The sequence below is a fragment of the Augochlora pura genome, chromosome 9 (assembly GCF_028453695.1).
Source record: "Augochlora pura isolate Apur16 chromosome 9, APUR_v2.2.1, whole genome shotgun sequence".
NCBI classification, from domain to species: domain Eukaryota; kingdom Metazoa; phylum Arthropoda; class Insecta; order Hymenoptera; family Halictidae; genus Augochlora; species Augochlora pura.
The window spans coordinates 3,077,265-3,094,039 of record NC_135780.1 but is presented as its reverse complement, the minus strand read 5'-3'; the positions used below and the strand labels follow the sequence as shown (position 1 = coordinate 3,094,039).

General features: G+C 44.3%; 3 protein-coding genes across 6 annotated transcripts in view; 1 reads left to right on the top strand and 2 right to left on the bottom strand.

Moving 5' to 3' along the window:
• Positions 1–1,230: 1,230 nt before the first annotated feature.
• LOC144475103 (guanine nucleotide-exchange factor SEC12) lies at positions 1,231–3,520 on the bottom strand. Its single transcript, XM_078190682.1, has 4 exons — positions 3,157–3,520; positions 2,697–3,073; positions 1,920–2,614; positions 1,231–1,845 (listed from the first exon to the last, which is right to left on the bottom strand). Exons 1-4 carry the CDS (start codon positions 3,292–3,294, stop codon positions 1,760–1,762), a joined length of 1,296 nt encoding a protein of 431 aa, XP_078046808.1. The 5' UTR covers positions 3,295–3,520; the 3' UTR covers positions 1,231–1,759.
• Positions 3,521–4,023: 503 nt separating this feature from the next.
• On the top strand, positions 4,024–6,272 carry Nd-51 (NADH dehydrogenase (ubiquinone) 51 kDa subunit). 2 transcript variants are annotated; one of them, XM_078191362.1, is made up of 7 exons: positions 4,024–4,216; positions 4,398–4,465; positions 4,556–5,224; positions 5,300–5,532; positions 5,593–5,796; positions 5,858–6,055; positions 6,168–6,272. In XM_078191362.1, exons 1-6 carry the CDS (start codon positions 4,168–4,170, stop codon positions 6,045–6,047), a joined length of 1,413 nt encoding a protein of 470 aa, XP_078047488.1. In that variant the 5' UTR covers positions 4,024–4,167; the 3' UTR covers positions 6,048–6,055; positions 6,168–6,272. The 2 variants fall into 2 exon arrangements, with proteins under 2 accessions (XP_078047488.1, XP_078047487.1); XM_078191361.1 differs by having other exon boundaries at positions 5,858–6,272.
• Positions 6,273–8,643: 2,371 nt separating this feature from the next.
• LOC144475428 (pseudouridylate synthase RPUSD2) overlaps positions 8,644–16,775 on the bottom strand; it is a 276,671-nt gene continuing 268,539 nt past the window's right edge. For all 3 annotated transcript variants that reach the window (XM_078191358.1, XM_078191356.1, XM_078191357.1), the window contains 2 exons: positions 11,511–11,687; positions 8,644–11,369 (listed from right to left, as the gene is read on the bottom strand). In XM_078191358.1, coding sequence (XP_078047484.1) covers positions 10,620–11,369; positions 11,511–11,687 — 927 coding nt within the window. In that variant the 3' untranslated portion in view covers positions 8,644–10,619. The remainder of the gene's footprint in view (positions 11,370–11,510; positions 11,688–16,775) is intronic.

Below are 16,775 nucleotides of genomic sequence, written 5' to 3'. Positions count from 1 at the left end.
AACATTTTAAGCGGTTAATTATTCGCTAGGAAAGTTTTCATCGATTGCACTGCCGCATTCTGCAGTATCGAACCTTTTATTACCATAATCAAGGATATGCTGCCAACAGCCTTGGAAGCAATCGACGGGCGCCAATACGCGAATCGTAGAATGTCATTCCAAACTCGTTCATGATTGTATTATATGGCCGGAGGGCTCCTTTCGTTTTCGGACAACATTCCTTTCGACCGCGAGCGCCGATTCACTGATCGAAATGGCGGGGAGCATTCCTTGCACTTTCTTCGGCTCGATTTTCTCTTGCTGGGTGACGAGAATTCTTCGATCGCTATTTTTATCTCTTTGACCGAGTCTAAATATTTTTTATAACGATAATAATCTTCTCTTGAGAATCAGTGAATAATCAACGTTGAGAGTTGCTGGTTAATATGCAGTACATTTCGTTATTTTATCTTCAACTGTTTTTTTTAGAATTTTACGTTCTTGAAGTTACCGGCATTCATCTAAAACATATGTATTGTGTATGCTAAGTTGGGTTTTCAAAATTAGTGGATAATTAACTTTTAAACCTGTTCTTCAAGATGCGATTATTATTGATTTATCAGATACCGCCATTGCTGTGTCTTTGTTCATTTAGAAAATTCGAAGTAATAGGTACAATCAAGAAAGAACTTTGCGCACGCAAAAATGGCGGAGTACACTTAAAAAATGTACACCATCCGTGCCGACCTGCATTTGGAAAATTACTGGATAATTAATTCTGGACTCTACTCTTTCAAATACATTTCGTTTCATGAAGCTATCTCGATCCGTTCCGGAGATACGAATCTTCGTAACATTATAACCCTCCGCACCGTATACGCAAAGAAACGATTTTCCTAATTTTCGATGCATTACAGTTTATTACATTAACAAAATGTACATATTTATGTCCTTATCCACAACTCGTCGTACAACGTTGATTCATGACACGATGTGAATCACACCCTCGTGACATGAACTATTTTTTTCTATGGCATTCCTTCCACATCCAGGAAATTCTTGGTTCACGTGCCGCGAAAAAAGAAACGATAGAACGCTGCGTGCCGTGCGAGTGTGTGCTATTTATACGCGACCAGTTAACCTTCGTCTGTCTTTTTTTGAGAGAACAAAAATCGGCGACCACTTGCAAGAGACACGGGCTAGGAGAGGAAAAGGATAATGGAATAAAAAATCGCGTCGAACGCCGAGGAATATACACAAACGTGTCACCGTGTACTAGTCTTGCTAACTATACATGGAAATATCGTACAGAGTGAATTAAATAAATGCAGTAGCCGAAATAAGTCCACGCGAACTGTTCGAGGGACGCGTGGTTATAAGTTGGTCTTTACCGAAGATAAGTCTCTAAACACGAGGCAATTCATTGAGCTCTAGACAATCGGTGTATCTAGGAAACGCGGAAAAATCAATAAAAGAACGTCTATGTACAATAATGCTTGCCAAACGGGTGCACTGTAACTGTTTATCACAGTAGCGTTAAATTCAACGTTTAAATAATAACCGTAGGACCCACGCCCCTATAGGAAATTGCAAATAATTCGGTGCATCAATGGAACTGTGCACGTTTACGCGAGACCTACTCCCGTCTTACTCTCGATTATTTATCAAGTTTTACGAGCCGGAGTAGGCGTGTGAGAAACTTCGATGTTTGATCTTCATCTCATACAATCCTAGAAAAAGTATTGCTCTTCACGATCGCGTCGAGAACGTAAGTTTTGGGTCATATCCCGAGGTAGCTGCAGAAGATGAACGCGCAGCAGATACTCAGAATGATCACAATGATGACGAACCAGAACGGCAGTGTGTCTAAAATAAAGTAGATAAGATTAGAATCGGTTTCTTTGTTTGCCATGCGATGAACAAATGAATTATTTCCTTACGTCTGAACGGTATGCTGTGTATACAAATCTTGTTGTCCACAGAGATGCTGACGACAGCAGTTTCAGTGTTGCTGGTGATCGCCGGGCCGTCCAGTTTCGTTGGCAAGAATTCTAAACCGGTAACGAACATACTATGCGCTCCAGGAACGTGTAAAGCTCTTCTCAAACTGAAAGCGACGTAAATGTCCACGCTTCCCGAGAACATTGTCCCAACTGCGACGAATTTTCCATCATCGGATACTGCCAGTGCGGATAGAGTCTCTTTGTACGGCGCTGACTTAACTATGCTACCAGAATCGATGTCCCACATTTGTAGGAAACTGATATTCTTTCCCGTCATTGTATTGGAAAGTATAAACAGTTGTGTCTTCGACTTGGCCTCCTCGAATTTTCGGAACCGACATCTTTTGTACATATACTTCAAAGAATTCGGAGGTGACCAAGTCAGTTCCTTATCTTTGTTGCCACTGGATACATTCCACAGATAAGCTTTACCGTCTTTCGCGATGCTTGCGATTAGAGTACCATCTGGACTAAAGTCTATATCGTCGATTTCTTTAGTGTGCGCGTCTAGATCGTGCAGCTTATGTAGCTGTGGGAATTTCCACAGTCTAATATGACCATCTGTGCCACCAGTGGCCATGAACTTTCCATTTAGGCTTATTCGGACGATCCTTTGCAGGGGCTCCTCCTCGCTGTTAACAGAAAATGGAAAAATTAAAGGATTATCTGAGGAAAGAGATAAATACTTGTCAACACAAATGCTATAATAGATACCTAAAGTCAGTTTGAACACTGTCAGAGGGCTTCACAATTAACTGTAGCTTTTTGCTCTTGATATTAGAATTATCATCTTTGATTTCCTCTATCCTTTCTCTAGCTGCATTGCTCCCTTCTGCTTTTTCCGAGCTCTTCCTTTGCCTAAGCCCATCCTTAGTATTATCGGTGTCTTTAATGACTTCTCCATTCTCTATAGTGATCACCTTGGTATTGACATTGTATAGCTGACAGTGGCTCTCCTGACCAGCTGCGATCCAGGTTCTTTTGCCATCGTTATAAGCTGTGCAATTCATTACAACACTAGGACCTGTTTCATGTCTCGTTACTTCTTCAGCTACAAATTGTGAGCCGTTGTGGGACAACTCAAATATTTCCTGCAGAAGAATAACGAAAGATGGTATTAATCGATGAAGATGATTCTTACTTGGGTATAGATAAGCTTCGAGGCACTACTTACAAATCCATTGGCTACCCCTGTCTTGGAGGAACCTCCACCGCCACCTACAAGGATGTGCCTGCTGGTCAACATCTGCAGAGTATATAAAGGGAAGTTTACCCTGGCCAACAGGCCACAGTTGTTCCTTCTGGATGACATGATGTCAGACGAACGCCTCACGACCCGCGAACTATCTCTATTTCTGGTCGCTGTCGTCCAGACAGGTGTCCAGCGATAGCCAATGAACGTGACCAGCTAGAAAATCGAGATACTCTCGAGTTGCCCCATCACGTAACGAGAAATTTGTTCTCACCGAGCATCGTACAACGGTTCAATGTGCATTCGGACACGTTCAACGCACGTCGACGTCGACACGATACTCGGGTCTGGCGAAACAGACGACAAAACAGCGATGAACACGTATTCAATATCGCGGATCGTTCCGTCTCTGCACCGTGAGATGACAGCATGCTAGCATTCCAAGATAATCGAAATCCCGGACCAATTATATCTTGCTGATTTTTGTACAAGGTACAGTGCAAACTCCGGCAAGAATCATTTGTTCCGAAAACTAAATGATAGCGCCAATACCCGTAGCGACAAAACGCCCAAGTTTGTCGCCGATTTAATTTCGATTCTATTCGCCAGATAACGCGACATACAAAAACCCTCTAAAATATCCAAATAGCGCCATTATCCGTTGCGGCAAAACGCTCAAGTTTGTAGCAGGTTTAATTAGAATAGATGGAGCAACAGAAATAATCTAAGAATGCACAGGTGGCACCATCTAATAAAGCGACTTCGTCGACAAACTTGGGCGTTTTTCCACCGATGGCGCTTTGTTTGATTATTTCTAAAAGTAAAAATTTAATATGAACGTATATCATTATTTATAATAATAGCCATTCTATTTTGTAAACTAAATGCGAAACATTTTTAAATGACGTACACAATACATTCGTATAGAGAATTTACTTTCATTTAAAATCGAATTACTCTGGTAACATCCTCAAGAAGGTCGCAAACGGCAAGATGGCTGGTGCCATAGTGCGTTGTCTTCAGGTCCCGAGGAGACAATTGGGTGAGTTTTGACGTTACTGCTTTGTTTTACAGAATCTGAATGCCGTTCGAACTGTGCAGAACAATCAGCAACTTATTATAAAGATATTTTATTGTTGCTGAATGCACAGTAGGATTTTCGACACTTTGCATCTGCTTTGCGACAAGGTTATGTAATTAAAGGGATTTCATTTACGTCTTAGGTCTCCTTGGATCAGCTTTGGCCAACCAGCAGCAGAGAACGCTTGCCGATGCCGCGCCAGAAGGGAAGGTATGGCTTCTTTCGTTTTTATGCGCGACTTCGACATTGCACAATGTGTTGACATAATTTTTGAACACCATGTATTTGCTCCATTTGTAGACAAGAGGCGGTCCTCTGGCTGACCAGGACCGTATCTTCACAAACTTGTATGGCAGACACGACTGGAGGTTGAAGGGTGCATTGAAGAGAGGGGATTGGTACAAAACCAAAGAGATCTTGGACAAGGGTGCAGACTGGATCATTAATGAAATCAAGACCTCTGGATTGAGAGGCCGTGGTGGTGCTGGTTTCCCATCTGGCATGAAATGGTCTTTCATGAACAAACCATCAGATGGTAGACCAAAGTATCTGGTAGTAAACGGAGATGAAGGGGAGCCTGGCACCTGCAAGGACCGTGAGATCCTTCGTCACGATCCACACAAGTTAGTAGAGGGTTGCCTGATAGCTGGTCGTGCCATGGGAGCTTGTGCAGCCTACATCTACATCCGTGGAGAATTCTACAATGAGGCATCTAACATGCAAGTGGCCATTGCAGAAGCCTATCAAGCTGGTCTCATTGGAAAAAATTCTTGTGGATCGGGTTACAACTTTGATATCTATGTCCAAAGAGGAGCCGGAGCATATATCTGTGGAGAGGAGACAGCTCTCATAGAGTCTATCGAGGGAAAACAAGGAAAGCCCAGACTAAAGCCACCTTTCCCAGCTGATGTGGGCTTGTTCGGGTGTCCTACAACCGTCACTAACGTCGAGACGGTTGCTGTGGCTCCTGTGAGTATTCAGCAATATTGTGCAACAGTTACACATAAGAACTTTTGTTTCTAAAATTAATATTTCTTTATATAGACCATTTGCCGACGGAGTGGAGCTTGGTTCGCGTCATTCGGTCGAGTACGTAACCACGGTACAAAATTATTCAATATTTCCGGCCACGTGAACAATCCGTGCACCGTAGAAGAAGAAATGTCCATTCCTTTGAAAGAGCTGATCGAGAGACACGCTGGCGGAGTGATCGGCGGGTGGGACAACTTGATGGGAGTGATTCCCGGCGGATCGTCCACCCCAGTCATTCCGAAAAGGTACTGAACTTGCAGACTTAAAAGTCCCTAGGACACCAAATCATCGATACAATGTTACAGCGTCTGCGACACAGTATTACTGGATTTCGATGACCTCGTGAGAGCTCAGAGCTCATTCGGTACAGCAGCCGTGATCGTGATGAACAAGCAGACGGACATCATCAAGGCCATCACGCGGTTGCTCAGTTTCTACAAGCACGAGTCCTGTGGCCAGTGTACGCCCTGCCGCGAGGGTATCAGCTGGATGTTCAAAATCTTGCAAAGGTACCATTTTATATTCTGCTTCAAGTCGTTACAGGTGCAATAATATTCGAATGATTTTCAGATTCGTTGAAGGAAAGGCTGCGGAGCATGAGATAGACATGTTATGGGAATTAACGAAACAGATTGAACTACACACAATTTGCGCCTTAGCCGACGGTGCTGCCTGGCCGGTACAAGGTCTGATCAGGCATTTCCGACCGGAAATAGAGGCGCGAATGAGAAGCCGCAAACAGGGTGTCGCCGCTAACTGAATACAAAGGTAGTGACTAGATAAAGCCGAATTTTTCACAGTTTATTAGGCGTCGAATCAACGGAAGGAAGAAAGTGCGGACTGTACGAGACCTGTTGTAAGATTTTGTATTTATTTTCAGTGTACATAAGCGAATCAACGCGCGGTGTAGTCACATTTCCTATGTAATAACGCCGGACCCTGTTAAGTCTCTACGGTTCGGTGAATAAAAGACAGAAAAATCTCACTTTCTTTTTTTTAGGGTGATTTGATCCTTTTGCATCGTTCAATATAGGTTAGATTAATTTTGACTTCACGACCACCTGAGAGGCCCTCTTTCTTTACGTAGCTCTATCGATGTTCAGTTTTAATAGCAACGGGTTGAATATTCGTTAAAATATCATAGGCCGTAGTTTCGTGACAAAATTACTTGTATTGTGTTTTGTATTTGGACTATAGTAGATGTTGTCTTTACTTTATCAATTCTATCACGTGGATCGTAAGAATGAACGATTAGGAAGTAAAAATCTGGGGCAAGGTAAGTACCGAACGATACTTTGCGTTTATTCGTCCATTATACAAGAAAAAATTCTCTAGCTCTAACGTTCCGCTGACTACGGTACAGATAATAATGTCGCTCGGATACGGTACAATGTGCGTATACAATATATATATATCGTATACAATACAAATATATATATGTATATACATACAAAAGCGCTCGCTCGATTTACAGACCGACGAAATTCTCTCGCGTTCTCCAGTAGCCGCACTAAACGGGACTGTCTTTTTTAAAGGATATCGTTCCTTTTCTATATTTTTTCCATTTTTTTTTCCTCTGTTTATAATCGTATATATATATCTTTGTTTTTCTCTCGCTCGCATTTTCACTCGCTCGTTCTCGCTCTGTCTCACTCTCTCCCACCCTTTCTCTCTCGCGGGTTTTTTTTGTCAATGTCAAGTTACATTACTTAAATAAAATTAAGCTAGCCATTACATTCGGAATAACTCTCGACAAGATTATCCCGGGTGAGTTAGTAAGCGCACACACTGTCTTTTATGATAGGTCCATTGTTACGTTATCTCCCTCCCTCTTTCGAGTCTACCCTCTATCTACCTAAAAATCTCTGTCCACTCTTGCTGTCTCTGGTGTCGCGCCCTGCTCTCGAAGGACCGCGAGTGGCGTCGAGAGACTGTGTCGTCCGGCAATGTTCACTGAATCGTTTCTTTTTTTTTATTAGCATTCTCGTTAAAAGGTTCGTTGAATAGGTTATACAAAGCTCTCTCTCTCTCTCTTATAAAAGGATAGTTTTTGTTCCCTTCACGCCGGCACGGTTGTAGCTCTTCCGATTGCTATGTTCGCTTATTCGCTACCTATCTGACCGAGTCGCGTATAAAACTGCAAATTTCTTTATTAAAATTAAGAAACACTTGTCAGAGAGGGACACGCTGGATTTACAAAAGATCGGGAGACACAGATTAGACTGCGGATTTTTCTGCATTCGTTTATCACAACGAGTGTTTCTGTTGCGCGAAAGTAGAAGTTTCTTTTATTCTGAATTCTATAAGGTGAAGCTCGCACAAAGATCTGCAGTCTATTGACAAATTAAATTAGGGAACCAGGGGGTCGGCGGATCCACCGTGAACTTTTGCAACCCCCGGTGGTCTCGAATTCCAATCGTTTATTATTTCGATCGGAAGAAAATAATCTTATCGGTCCCCACAGCGTCGAACAATTAATCCACAAGATGGGGATGATTCTGGTGTGACCTCGGCGAGCCTGTAGATCGGATTCCCGTCGCCTCTCGCGGATCCCTAACTCCGTGTAGCCCTGCTAGAGCAGACGCGCGTGACTCGTAGCAAAATAATGTACGACATTTATTTCGTTATCTCACATGGTTCGATTGTACTTGTCGCAAGTCCTCGATCGGACGCGTTGTAACAAGGTACACGATATGATTGAAATGAAGCTCTCTTTCGCTCTCGTTCATTCTCTCTCACTCTTTCTCTCTATCGCGCGCTCTCTCTCTCTCTCTCTTTCTCGCTCGCTCCCTCTTTCTCGCCGGATGCTCGTGTTCTTTGGCATGATCTGGTTGGCTATCCTCTGGCAAGATCACGCTCGCAATCATTTGTTTTTTTTTTTCGGAGACCCATGTCGCTGGACCTGCGCCACTATTTAGTATCATGTATATGTATATAGATACATACATATATATAGAATTGTCATATATATGTATATATAATCAGCCATAAAAATAGACGCGATTCTATTGCAGTTTCCTACGTCAGCCCCCTTTGCCTGCGCGGCTCTCGAGGATCATCGCTGAACGCCGGCCATCGACGATTCCCCTTTCGAATCGTTCTCTGGTCACGATTTATGTCCTTCGAAGGACAGATCGGAAAGTACGGTACCTTTCCCGCCGACGGGTCGGTCTGCAAGCTTGTGTGCAACCTGCGCAAATTATTCAACAATATTTCTCTGTGTGCCGGACACGTTTCTATCCGTTTGACATTTTCGTGGAGCACACAAATTCACCGACCGTTTTCTGTACATGAGACTCTAGGGAATCATTGGATTGGTTAAAAGATCTAAAAGAATTGATCTACTAGATCAAGCGTTTGTATTGTTAAAACTTTTGTTAATTTTATTCGAAATAGTTTTTATTCGAAAGTCCGCGGATTATCGCGATCGTAAACAGGCTAGAATTACTGCAACAAAACAATCTGTTCATCGACCCTTTCGCATCCATGTGATAATCCGAGTCACCGGTGGAATGGAATGGGTTGAACTATGCTTTCGAGATGCGAAAGAGTTCGAAATCAACGCCGGCTCGATGGACCAGGAAATAGATCCGAGGAGCGGCGAAGGATTCCCAGATTAGAGAACCCAATTCCAGGAGCGTCGAAAAATTCTCGGGACCCCCTGGCCCACGTCATAAATCAAGAAACTAAAAACGTCACGGTTATCCAATCGGGACAGTAACATCAATCTTCTCTCGATGGCAGTGACTTCTGGGCCGACCCGCCTCCATAGAAGATCGTAACCATCGCAATCGATGGCCCGATCTATTCATATAACGCTGTTTCACCAGTTTGACGGTGCGTCCTAATTAGATGTCGTACAATTATTCGAAAATTCTCCGTTCACGTTAACGTTTATATTATATACAGGGTGTCCCAGTTTTTAAGGTTCAAATTTTGTCGGTGTATTCTATGGCACAAAGTAAGAAAAAAAATGTTATGTAAACATAGGTTATATAGAGCTTTGTTAAGAAGTTATAACAAAAATTCGAAAGGGGAATACTAATCAACTTTTATGTAAGCTATGTTTACTAACTGAGGTCACCAAACATTTAAATGAATTTTCGCCAGCAATAGCTATTAGTGTAAAGAATTCGAAGGATCGCTGACCGTGCGGGTCGTTGTAGGGTACCGAGGCTGGTTTTAGGCGCAGTTTATGATTACGGTGCGGACGTGAGGCTATTTTTTCAGATTTAGCGAAACTTTCTGTTTTAATGAGATTTCTTAGATTTAGTATTCTAGCTAAAGGTCCCAATAGTCGTTGACGTACCGTAAATCCAAGCCAAGTGCGGACTGTTAAGGGTCTTAGGTAAGCAACGAATTTTTCTGATAACTTCTTAATAAAGCTCTATGTGACCCATGTTTACATAACATTTTTTTCTTACTTTGTACCATAGAATACACTGACAAAGTTTGAACCTTAAAAACTGGGACACCCTGTATAAACGTATTTACCACAGACTTGTAATTTTCCAAAAAAGAAGAAAGAAACTGAGAAATGATTCAAGGAAGCATTACAAAGAATTCGCAACCCTCGACCAGTCGCGTGGCATCTGGAAGACATTTATTGGAAAATTTAGTCGTCTGCTTCTACGGAGAAGGGCCAAAGATCACACGACCGGTTATGGGTTCGGTCTAACCCTCTTAGTACCGAACAACGATATATTGTTGTGCCTCTTCTGGCCGGTACTAAAAGGGTTAAATATTGGTCAACTCCTTAACCCCTTGCACTATAATAACTAGTCAGGCTCGTGACAAAGATTTCATGCAAGATCTACTAAATATGAATACTATTAATTTCTTTTAAATCGAAATCAAATTTAATTCTTCTGTTATCAGTTATCAGTTTAAAAGTGAAAGTAAATATTGGAAAATATTAAGAACAAATAAGCGCTAATCGACGCAGCATGAAAGGAGTCGCAGTGCGAGGGATTGAAACGAAAGTGTCGCGATACCAGACGAAGAATGGTTTACAGATTCGTAATTATCATATAAAATTCTACAACACCCATGCAATGGGTAATGTAAATATCGAGAAGGACGACATCTGATTAGGACAACCGATGCGAGAACCTCGGGCAGATAGCGAGCCTCGTCGCGGCCCAGCGTCCAGGTGATATTCGCGAGTCCAGCGACCCGGTTGCAGGGGTTTTGTGGGTACATGTACGATGGTCGAGATCGCTCGCTGGCGGATGGAAGGCACGGGGTAAGGATATCAAAAAGGGGTACGAAGGGTGATGACAACAGCTGGTTCGCACGAAGGTGGTGGTTCCCTTAGGCGAGTCCGTGGTAACTATCGGTCCTCCTCGGCCCAGTCGCTGGCTGCCCACGCCGGCAACGGGGTCTCGTACTCCCAGCCGGGTCCGCAGTAACGCCACGCGTGGAGATACATCACCAGGTCCGAGGGCTTCGGGTCCCTGTACTTCACTTTGCACTCGTAGCAGTGCGGGTCGACGGTCATCTTGTCGTTGGCGAAACTGGAATCCGGCGGCTCGGACCCGGTCTGCGTGCCGACCGTCACCTTCAGCGAGGGTTCCTGCTGCTGTTGCTGCTCCTCTTCGCCCAATCCAGGCGTGGACGACGGCGAGCCGTCCTTCTCGTTGCCCAACACGCGGTCCTCCATGTCCAGCTTCGGCTTGAACAGGCTCATCTCCGAGTCCCCGTCCATCCCCAGCCAGTTCTCCGCGTTGTGGATGCTGATCAGGTCGCGCACCAGCTCCTCGTCCGTCTTCTCGATGTTCCCGCCCTTGCCCTTCTGCGGGCCGAACACCACGTGGTTGTACAGCGGGTCGTTCACCACCGGATAGCCGAGGTATTGCAGGTGCACACGGATCTGGTGCATCCGACCGGTCTGGGGCTTGCACAACACCACCGAGGACTTGCCGTTGTAGCTGAGACGCTTGAAACGCGTGATGCAGTCCTTCCCCTTCTCCGACACCTTGCACACGCCGATCTTGTAGGACACCACCTCGATCGGCTCCGAGCACACCACCTCTTCCTCCGGGAACTCGCCCTCGACTCGACACACGTACTGCTTGTGCACCTGGGAACGCAGGATCGAAATGTGAATCAGTTTTCTAGCGGCCATCATTCGGCCAGATGCGATCCGCGCGTTGCGTAAAACGAGAACGAACGGGTTTCCATAGATGAGCATCGCGCGCACCGTTGCGAGACACAGACATACCTGCCGATTTCTTATTTGCTGCTCCATCTGTCTCGCCTTCTTCGGCGTCCTACCGAAAAGGAGAATGCCGCTGGTCAGTCTGTCCAACCTGTGGATCGTCCTCAGGTTCTTCAGGTTGTACTCTTTCGCCAGGATGAAGACCACCGTGTTGTGCCGGTACCGTCCGCACGGATGCACCTGTAATATCAGAAGCGATTCTAGTCAGTAATAGTTACGAGTTTAAATGTGATTACTGTAGAAAATAAGGAAAATCGGGGATTTTGGTAGTATTGGATGATTAGTATATAAGGTAGCAGCGTTTCATCCCTTAAGGATACATTGGTGATTGTGTTGCGAATAAGGGTTTGGTATGGGACCGGGAAAGGTTATTAAAATTCGAATTTTATAAATTTGAATTCCTAAGGCGGCGAATACAGAAGCAGTGGAAGCTTGATGGACTGGCTGATATACCGGGTGTGTCGTTTGAGTAAGAATAACGAAATCTAGGCTATAGGCTAAACGGTGACAGATCTATTCAGTCATGCCTCACTATAGTACTCTGATGGGCTGCCTTATTGTAAAGCATTTTCATTCCCATCATTTTAATGCATATCTAATCCCCAATGGATCTTGTTTTAGCAGGAAATCGTCAGCTAGTAAGAGAAGAGTACTTCTTGCACCTACCCCTATATTACCGAGCGTTATTAGGTCAGTATAGAGGTAGTATGATGAGGCATTACTGTTTCATTTATAACACTATTTTTAACTTCGTCACTGAATATCGGCGACATCACAGATCAGCTAACAATCTGGTAACCTTAGTGAAATATATCATGATCCATTGCAGTTATCAAAAAATAGTTCTTGCAAAAATTGTTTAATTCGTAGAGGTAAATGACATGGTTTTAATAGCTTCTGCGTGGGTACAGTAATGGCAGATTTCATTAAATCTTTACGACAGAGCTCGAAAAGATAAATAATACGTCGTTGGACTTGCCTAAGGAAACGCAAGCAGATTATAAATAAATCGTTAAATAAATAAAATAAATGAACCGTTCCATTTATCAACATGCACCCCGCAAAAACTGTTAAATCCGTGTAATCTGCTTCTTTGAATCGAACAACTCTCGCAAGAACATTCTTTCGACACGTTCAACGCCTCGGCAGACGCGTCACACGTTTTTCCATGAAAGTCGCGCCGCGGTGGATCAAAAACGCCGCGGAAAGGTTAAGAGTCGCGCCCTCCCAAAGGCTCCGATCAGGTCCGAAGAAAACGAAGCAAACATCGACGCGCAGATCGATGTTGTGTAAAAGCGGCTCGCTTTAAAGGTTCCGGGCGCGATAAAAGGCTCGTCGCCGACCGGCAAAGCGTCCGAGCGATCGACCGATCCGTCGGGGCGGCTTTTTAAATTAAAAGGCGCGGAGGCGGGCTCGTTTTCTGGGATGCTCGTGTGGAAAACGGGCATCCGGAAGGGAGGAGGAGGAGGAGGAGTAGGAGGGCGGCGGGCAATTCCATCGGGCCATTAGAATATTAGCGCGGGTCGGGTAACCGCGTGACGAGCGGGACACGTGTATATAGGTGTCGCGGGGCGTCACGTGCAAACACGGTCGTTACACGCGATCCCGACCCATTTCTCCTCGGTTGGCATTCGCGCGCCGACGTCGCCCTCCTCCTCCGACCCCCCCTCCCCCCAACGCGGCACCCGGGGAAATAAAAACAGGCTCTCTATGGGCGATCGGTTCGCGGCCGACAAAGGAGGAAACGATTGCGAGCGGAGCGGAACCAGGCCGCAGCCGTTTGCAGGGGCCGAATGTTTGCCCGCCAAGCTGTGTTCTGTGGACACAGCGCCGGGGCCGGCTGATCCGGAACAGTCAAGCCCCGAAAAATACGCGCGACGACCGATCCTCCCTTCGATGCTCTCGACCGCCCCCGCCCCTCCCCGCCCCTGTCCGCCGCTGTCCGAGGAGGGGCGAGGAGTACAGCTTCCTACCGGCCGCTGAATGGGCTTTCGATAATTGTTTGCACGGCCGGCCACTGCGACAGGAGATTTAACGCGGTGTATCGAGTCGTCCGACGACGGATACAAACCCTGGAGAATTATTTTTTCTACGCGATACGCAGGAGTAGAAAGACCCGGTTACGTTTCCCGGCGATCGCTCTACGATTAGGGAATTGAATTTCGATTTTTTTTTTTTCGGAAATTCTATCGTGGTACGCGGAATTGATTTTAATCGCGATGCGATGTTCTTTCGATCTCTCATTTTGTTGTAGAAAGTATCGTAGGGAATTGTACTGGGATCGTAAGAGGTTTTAACCCCTTGCACTCGAGTGGCGCCAATGAAATTGTTCTGTCACGTTGCAAAATAATTTCTGTAATAATCAGGTTTGCATTTTAGAAATTGTTAAGGTTATGTTACATTGATACGAACAATGAGAAATAATTATACTTGCACTAAAAAATTTAGTTTTACTAAAAAATTCTCCCGCGAACATACGAAATTAGTTTATTATCAAATCATGTTCCCCAATAAATAAATAAGTAAATTATCTACCAGGACCGTTTACAAAGATGTACAAAAAGATTTTGTGAATTTTACATGGCAATTTAATCTTGCTGTATCAGCGATATCATAGTGCAAAGTATTAATTTTCCGACAGAGAAAGCGTTAAGTAGAATAAGTCGACCAATGGTCGGACAAGGGTAGCTCCTTAGCGCCCGACTCGCCCGCGAGCGATACTACTTCCCCACCGACAAACTTCCAGCGTCCGCGTTCTCGTTGACTCGTACTACTGTCGAGTTCCGAAAACTTTAAAATTCTGCAAGAAATCGACGAAAATTCGAAACGTTCGAATACTTTTCCGAATTAGTAGTACGACTCAACGACAAATCGGAGAGCCTAGAAAGCTGTCAGATTGTCACGGAATCTAATTTCGCTGATTCCAATAAACGAAGAATCCCCTGGTAAATCAAACACTTTCGTTGACGGAAACGCGGCCGCCTCGAAGGGCGAACACGTCCATCGCGGGCGTAATTGGCCCATAAAAAGGGTGTAGAACCCTCGTCACGCGTTATGAGTACTCCGGGGCAAGCTCCAGGATCGCGGAGAGATCGCGGAGATCCACGAGCAGGCGCGAATCGGGTCGCAATAAAGCGAGCCGGAGGACTTGTTCGAACATCTCGAAGGTCCTTGGGCGCGTCGATGGCCTGTCGGTGCCGGGGACTATTTAAGGCGTGAATGGCGAATAAACGGGATAATAAACAGGAAGTAGCGGCCCGTAAAGACCCGTTGACAGCCGGCCGACACCGAGAGCCCACTCGATTCCCTGGATAATCCTGTCCGCGGGGGCCCACCCCTTCGTTCCGAACGCCTGCAATCGCTCTCTCCCTCCCTCCTCCCTCGCTCCCTCTATCTGTTCCGTGCTTGACCTAATCAGTGACAACCGGACATATCTCTCGACGGCCGGCACCACTCGTCTTCCAGGTCAAACTATTTTTTATTGCGCCGCTAAGAGGCTTTCGGGCTGGACTTAATTTTTTAACCCTCTTAGCGTCGGAGGCCGATACATCGGCCCGCGCTCCACTGGCGAAAAGTGCCACATTCTGGTTCTGTATTAGGCTTTTTCCAAACTTTTCCTCTTCCGCCCCATCCAAAAATATTAAATAAAATGATAAAAAGTTTATTGCAAAATTTTACACGTCCCTTGATTTCAACAGATTTTTTTTTATAAGCAATGAGGGTACGAATACTTATGGGACTAACTGTATGTAATTTCCAATGAATATAGGAAAATTAGCGTCACTGTTTCATTCTCTATTTCGTCTTTAATACACTGCATTTTAAATTATGTAAATATTGCTTTTCCTTTGGTTTTTATGAGCCTTTTTCCAAACCCTAGTGAAACCGTGAAATTCGGCCGGTATTCTTCGCATAGGCATCGTTTTTTCGCCCGGCACTAAGAGGGTTAACCCTTTGCGGTCCGCATAGATTTCGCGACTCGTTCATCCACTTGGTACCGTTTCTTTTGGATTTTGCCCAATCCTTAATTTTGGTGATTTCATTATGACTGGTATTTCTCTTCTATTCGTCATTATCGTTCCAGTTAAATGACATTGCGTATTAAGTAATTTTTGGCCATGTACGATGCTAGTATATAATCTATCGGTGAACACTCGAGTTCGTATCTGTGTAGAGTCGCACTCAAGATTGGACCGCTAAGGGTTAACCCTTCGCACTCGAGTGGCGACTCTAAGGCATCACTAAAATTATTCTATTACTTTGCAAAATAATTTTTCTAACAATAAGGTTTCGATTTAAAAAATTATCGAGTAGTAAAACTGTTGGTAGGAGTCACAAGAATAAATTTTGTATGCATAAAAATTTATCTTGTTATAAATAGAATGGAAATACCACGAACCAGAAAAATTGTTTATACAGTTAAAATGGCTCCGAGTGCAAAGGGTTAAGGCGATTCCGACCAGAACCGAGCACCCCGGCCGCTCCGTTGCTACATACGCGATCTTTCTACGAGTCCTTTCGATGATCTAGGATCGATCATCGAAAGGAGCCTGTGGCGAACAAAATCTGCTGGGACGGGTGTTACACAGGTCTTTCGGTTTTACGGGGATTTTTTTGTTTGTTTTTTTTTCATTCCGCCGAGCCTCGCATAAAGCTCCGCCGAGCCGCGAGTGATTTTAATACGGCCGGAGTTTCTAGCGCGAAATATCGGATTTTTTCGGGAATTCCTGTTTACGCGGATTCGGGGCAACCGATCGTAGAGCGATCGCGAAATTAAGTGGGAGAGGTGGGATCGTAAAAGCCCGCGGAGAATTGTTGAAGTAATGGCCGACGGTAGTTGATGGTGGAAATCAATTCGACGGCAGAGCGAAATCGCGGGGCGATCAACAATTCAAGTCGAGGATTAATGGCAGGGAGGGACTACTGTCGGTGTAAGGGGGTCTTTTTAATGCTGGAACCGCAGTAACGATCGAGATGACTGCTTTTTAGGGGATCTGTAATCTGACGTTTTATGTCTCATTTTCTATTTTATTTTTCTATTATGTTTTATTATTATTATTTTATTTGTTATTATATTTTGTTCGATTTATCTGATATTGATTTTTCTAGGCGGTTGCGTCGAGGATGTATGCAGATGAATTTTTAAAATATTATATTATATATTTTTATAATATATTATATTATATATTTTTATAAAATATTATATATTCTTTATTATAAAAGATGAGCCAGCTCGTTATTATCTATATAAAAATACTACATTTATTG

What these genes read in the sequence shown, in the direction of transcription:
- LOC144475103 (XM_078190682.1), bottom strand. Translation starts at nt 3,294, where the DNA reads ATGTCATCCAGAAGGAACAACTGTGGCCTGTTGGCCAGGGTAAACTTC. An exon ending in AGTGTTCAAACTGACTTTAG is followed by an intron (nt 2,615 to 2,696) that starts GTATCTATTATA and finishes TTCTGTTAACAG; the next exon opens with CGAGGAGGAGCCCCTGCAAA. An exon ending in ACACAGCATACCGTTCAGAC is followed by an intron (nt 1,846 to 1,919) that starts GTAAGGAAATAA and finishes ACTTTATTTTAG; the next exon opens with ACACACTGCCGTTCTGGTTC.
- Nd-51 (XM_078191362.1), top strand. Translation starts at nt 4,168, where the DNA reads ATGGCTGGTGCCATAGTGCGTTGTCTTCAGGTCCCGAGGAGACAATTG. An exon ending in GGTCCCGAGGAGACAATTGG is followed by an intron (nt 4,217 to 4,397) that starts GTGAGTTTTGAC and finishes TTTACGTCTTAG; the next exon opens with GTCTCCTTGGATCAGCTTTG. An exon ending in ACCCCAGTCATTCCGAAAAG is followed by an intron (nt 5,533 to 5,592) that starts GTACTGAACTTG and finishes ACAATGTTACAG; the next exon opens with CGTCTGCGACACAGTATTAC.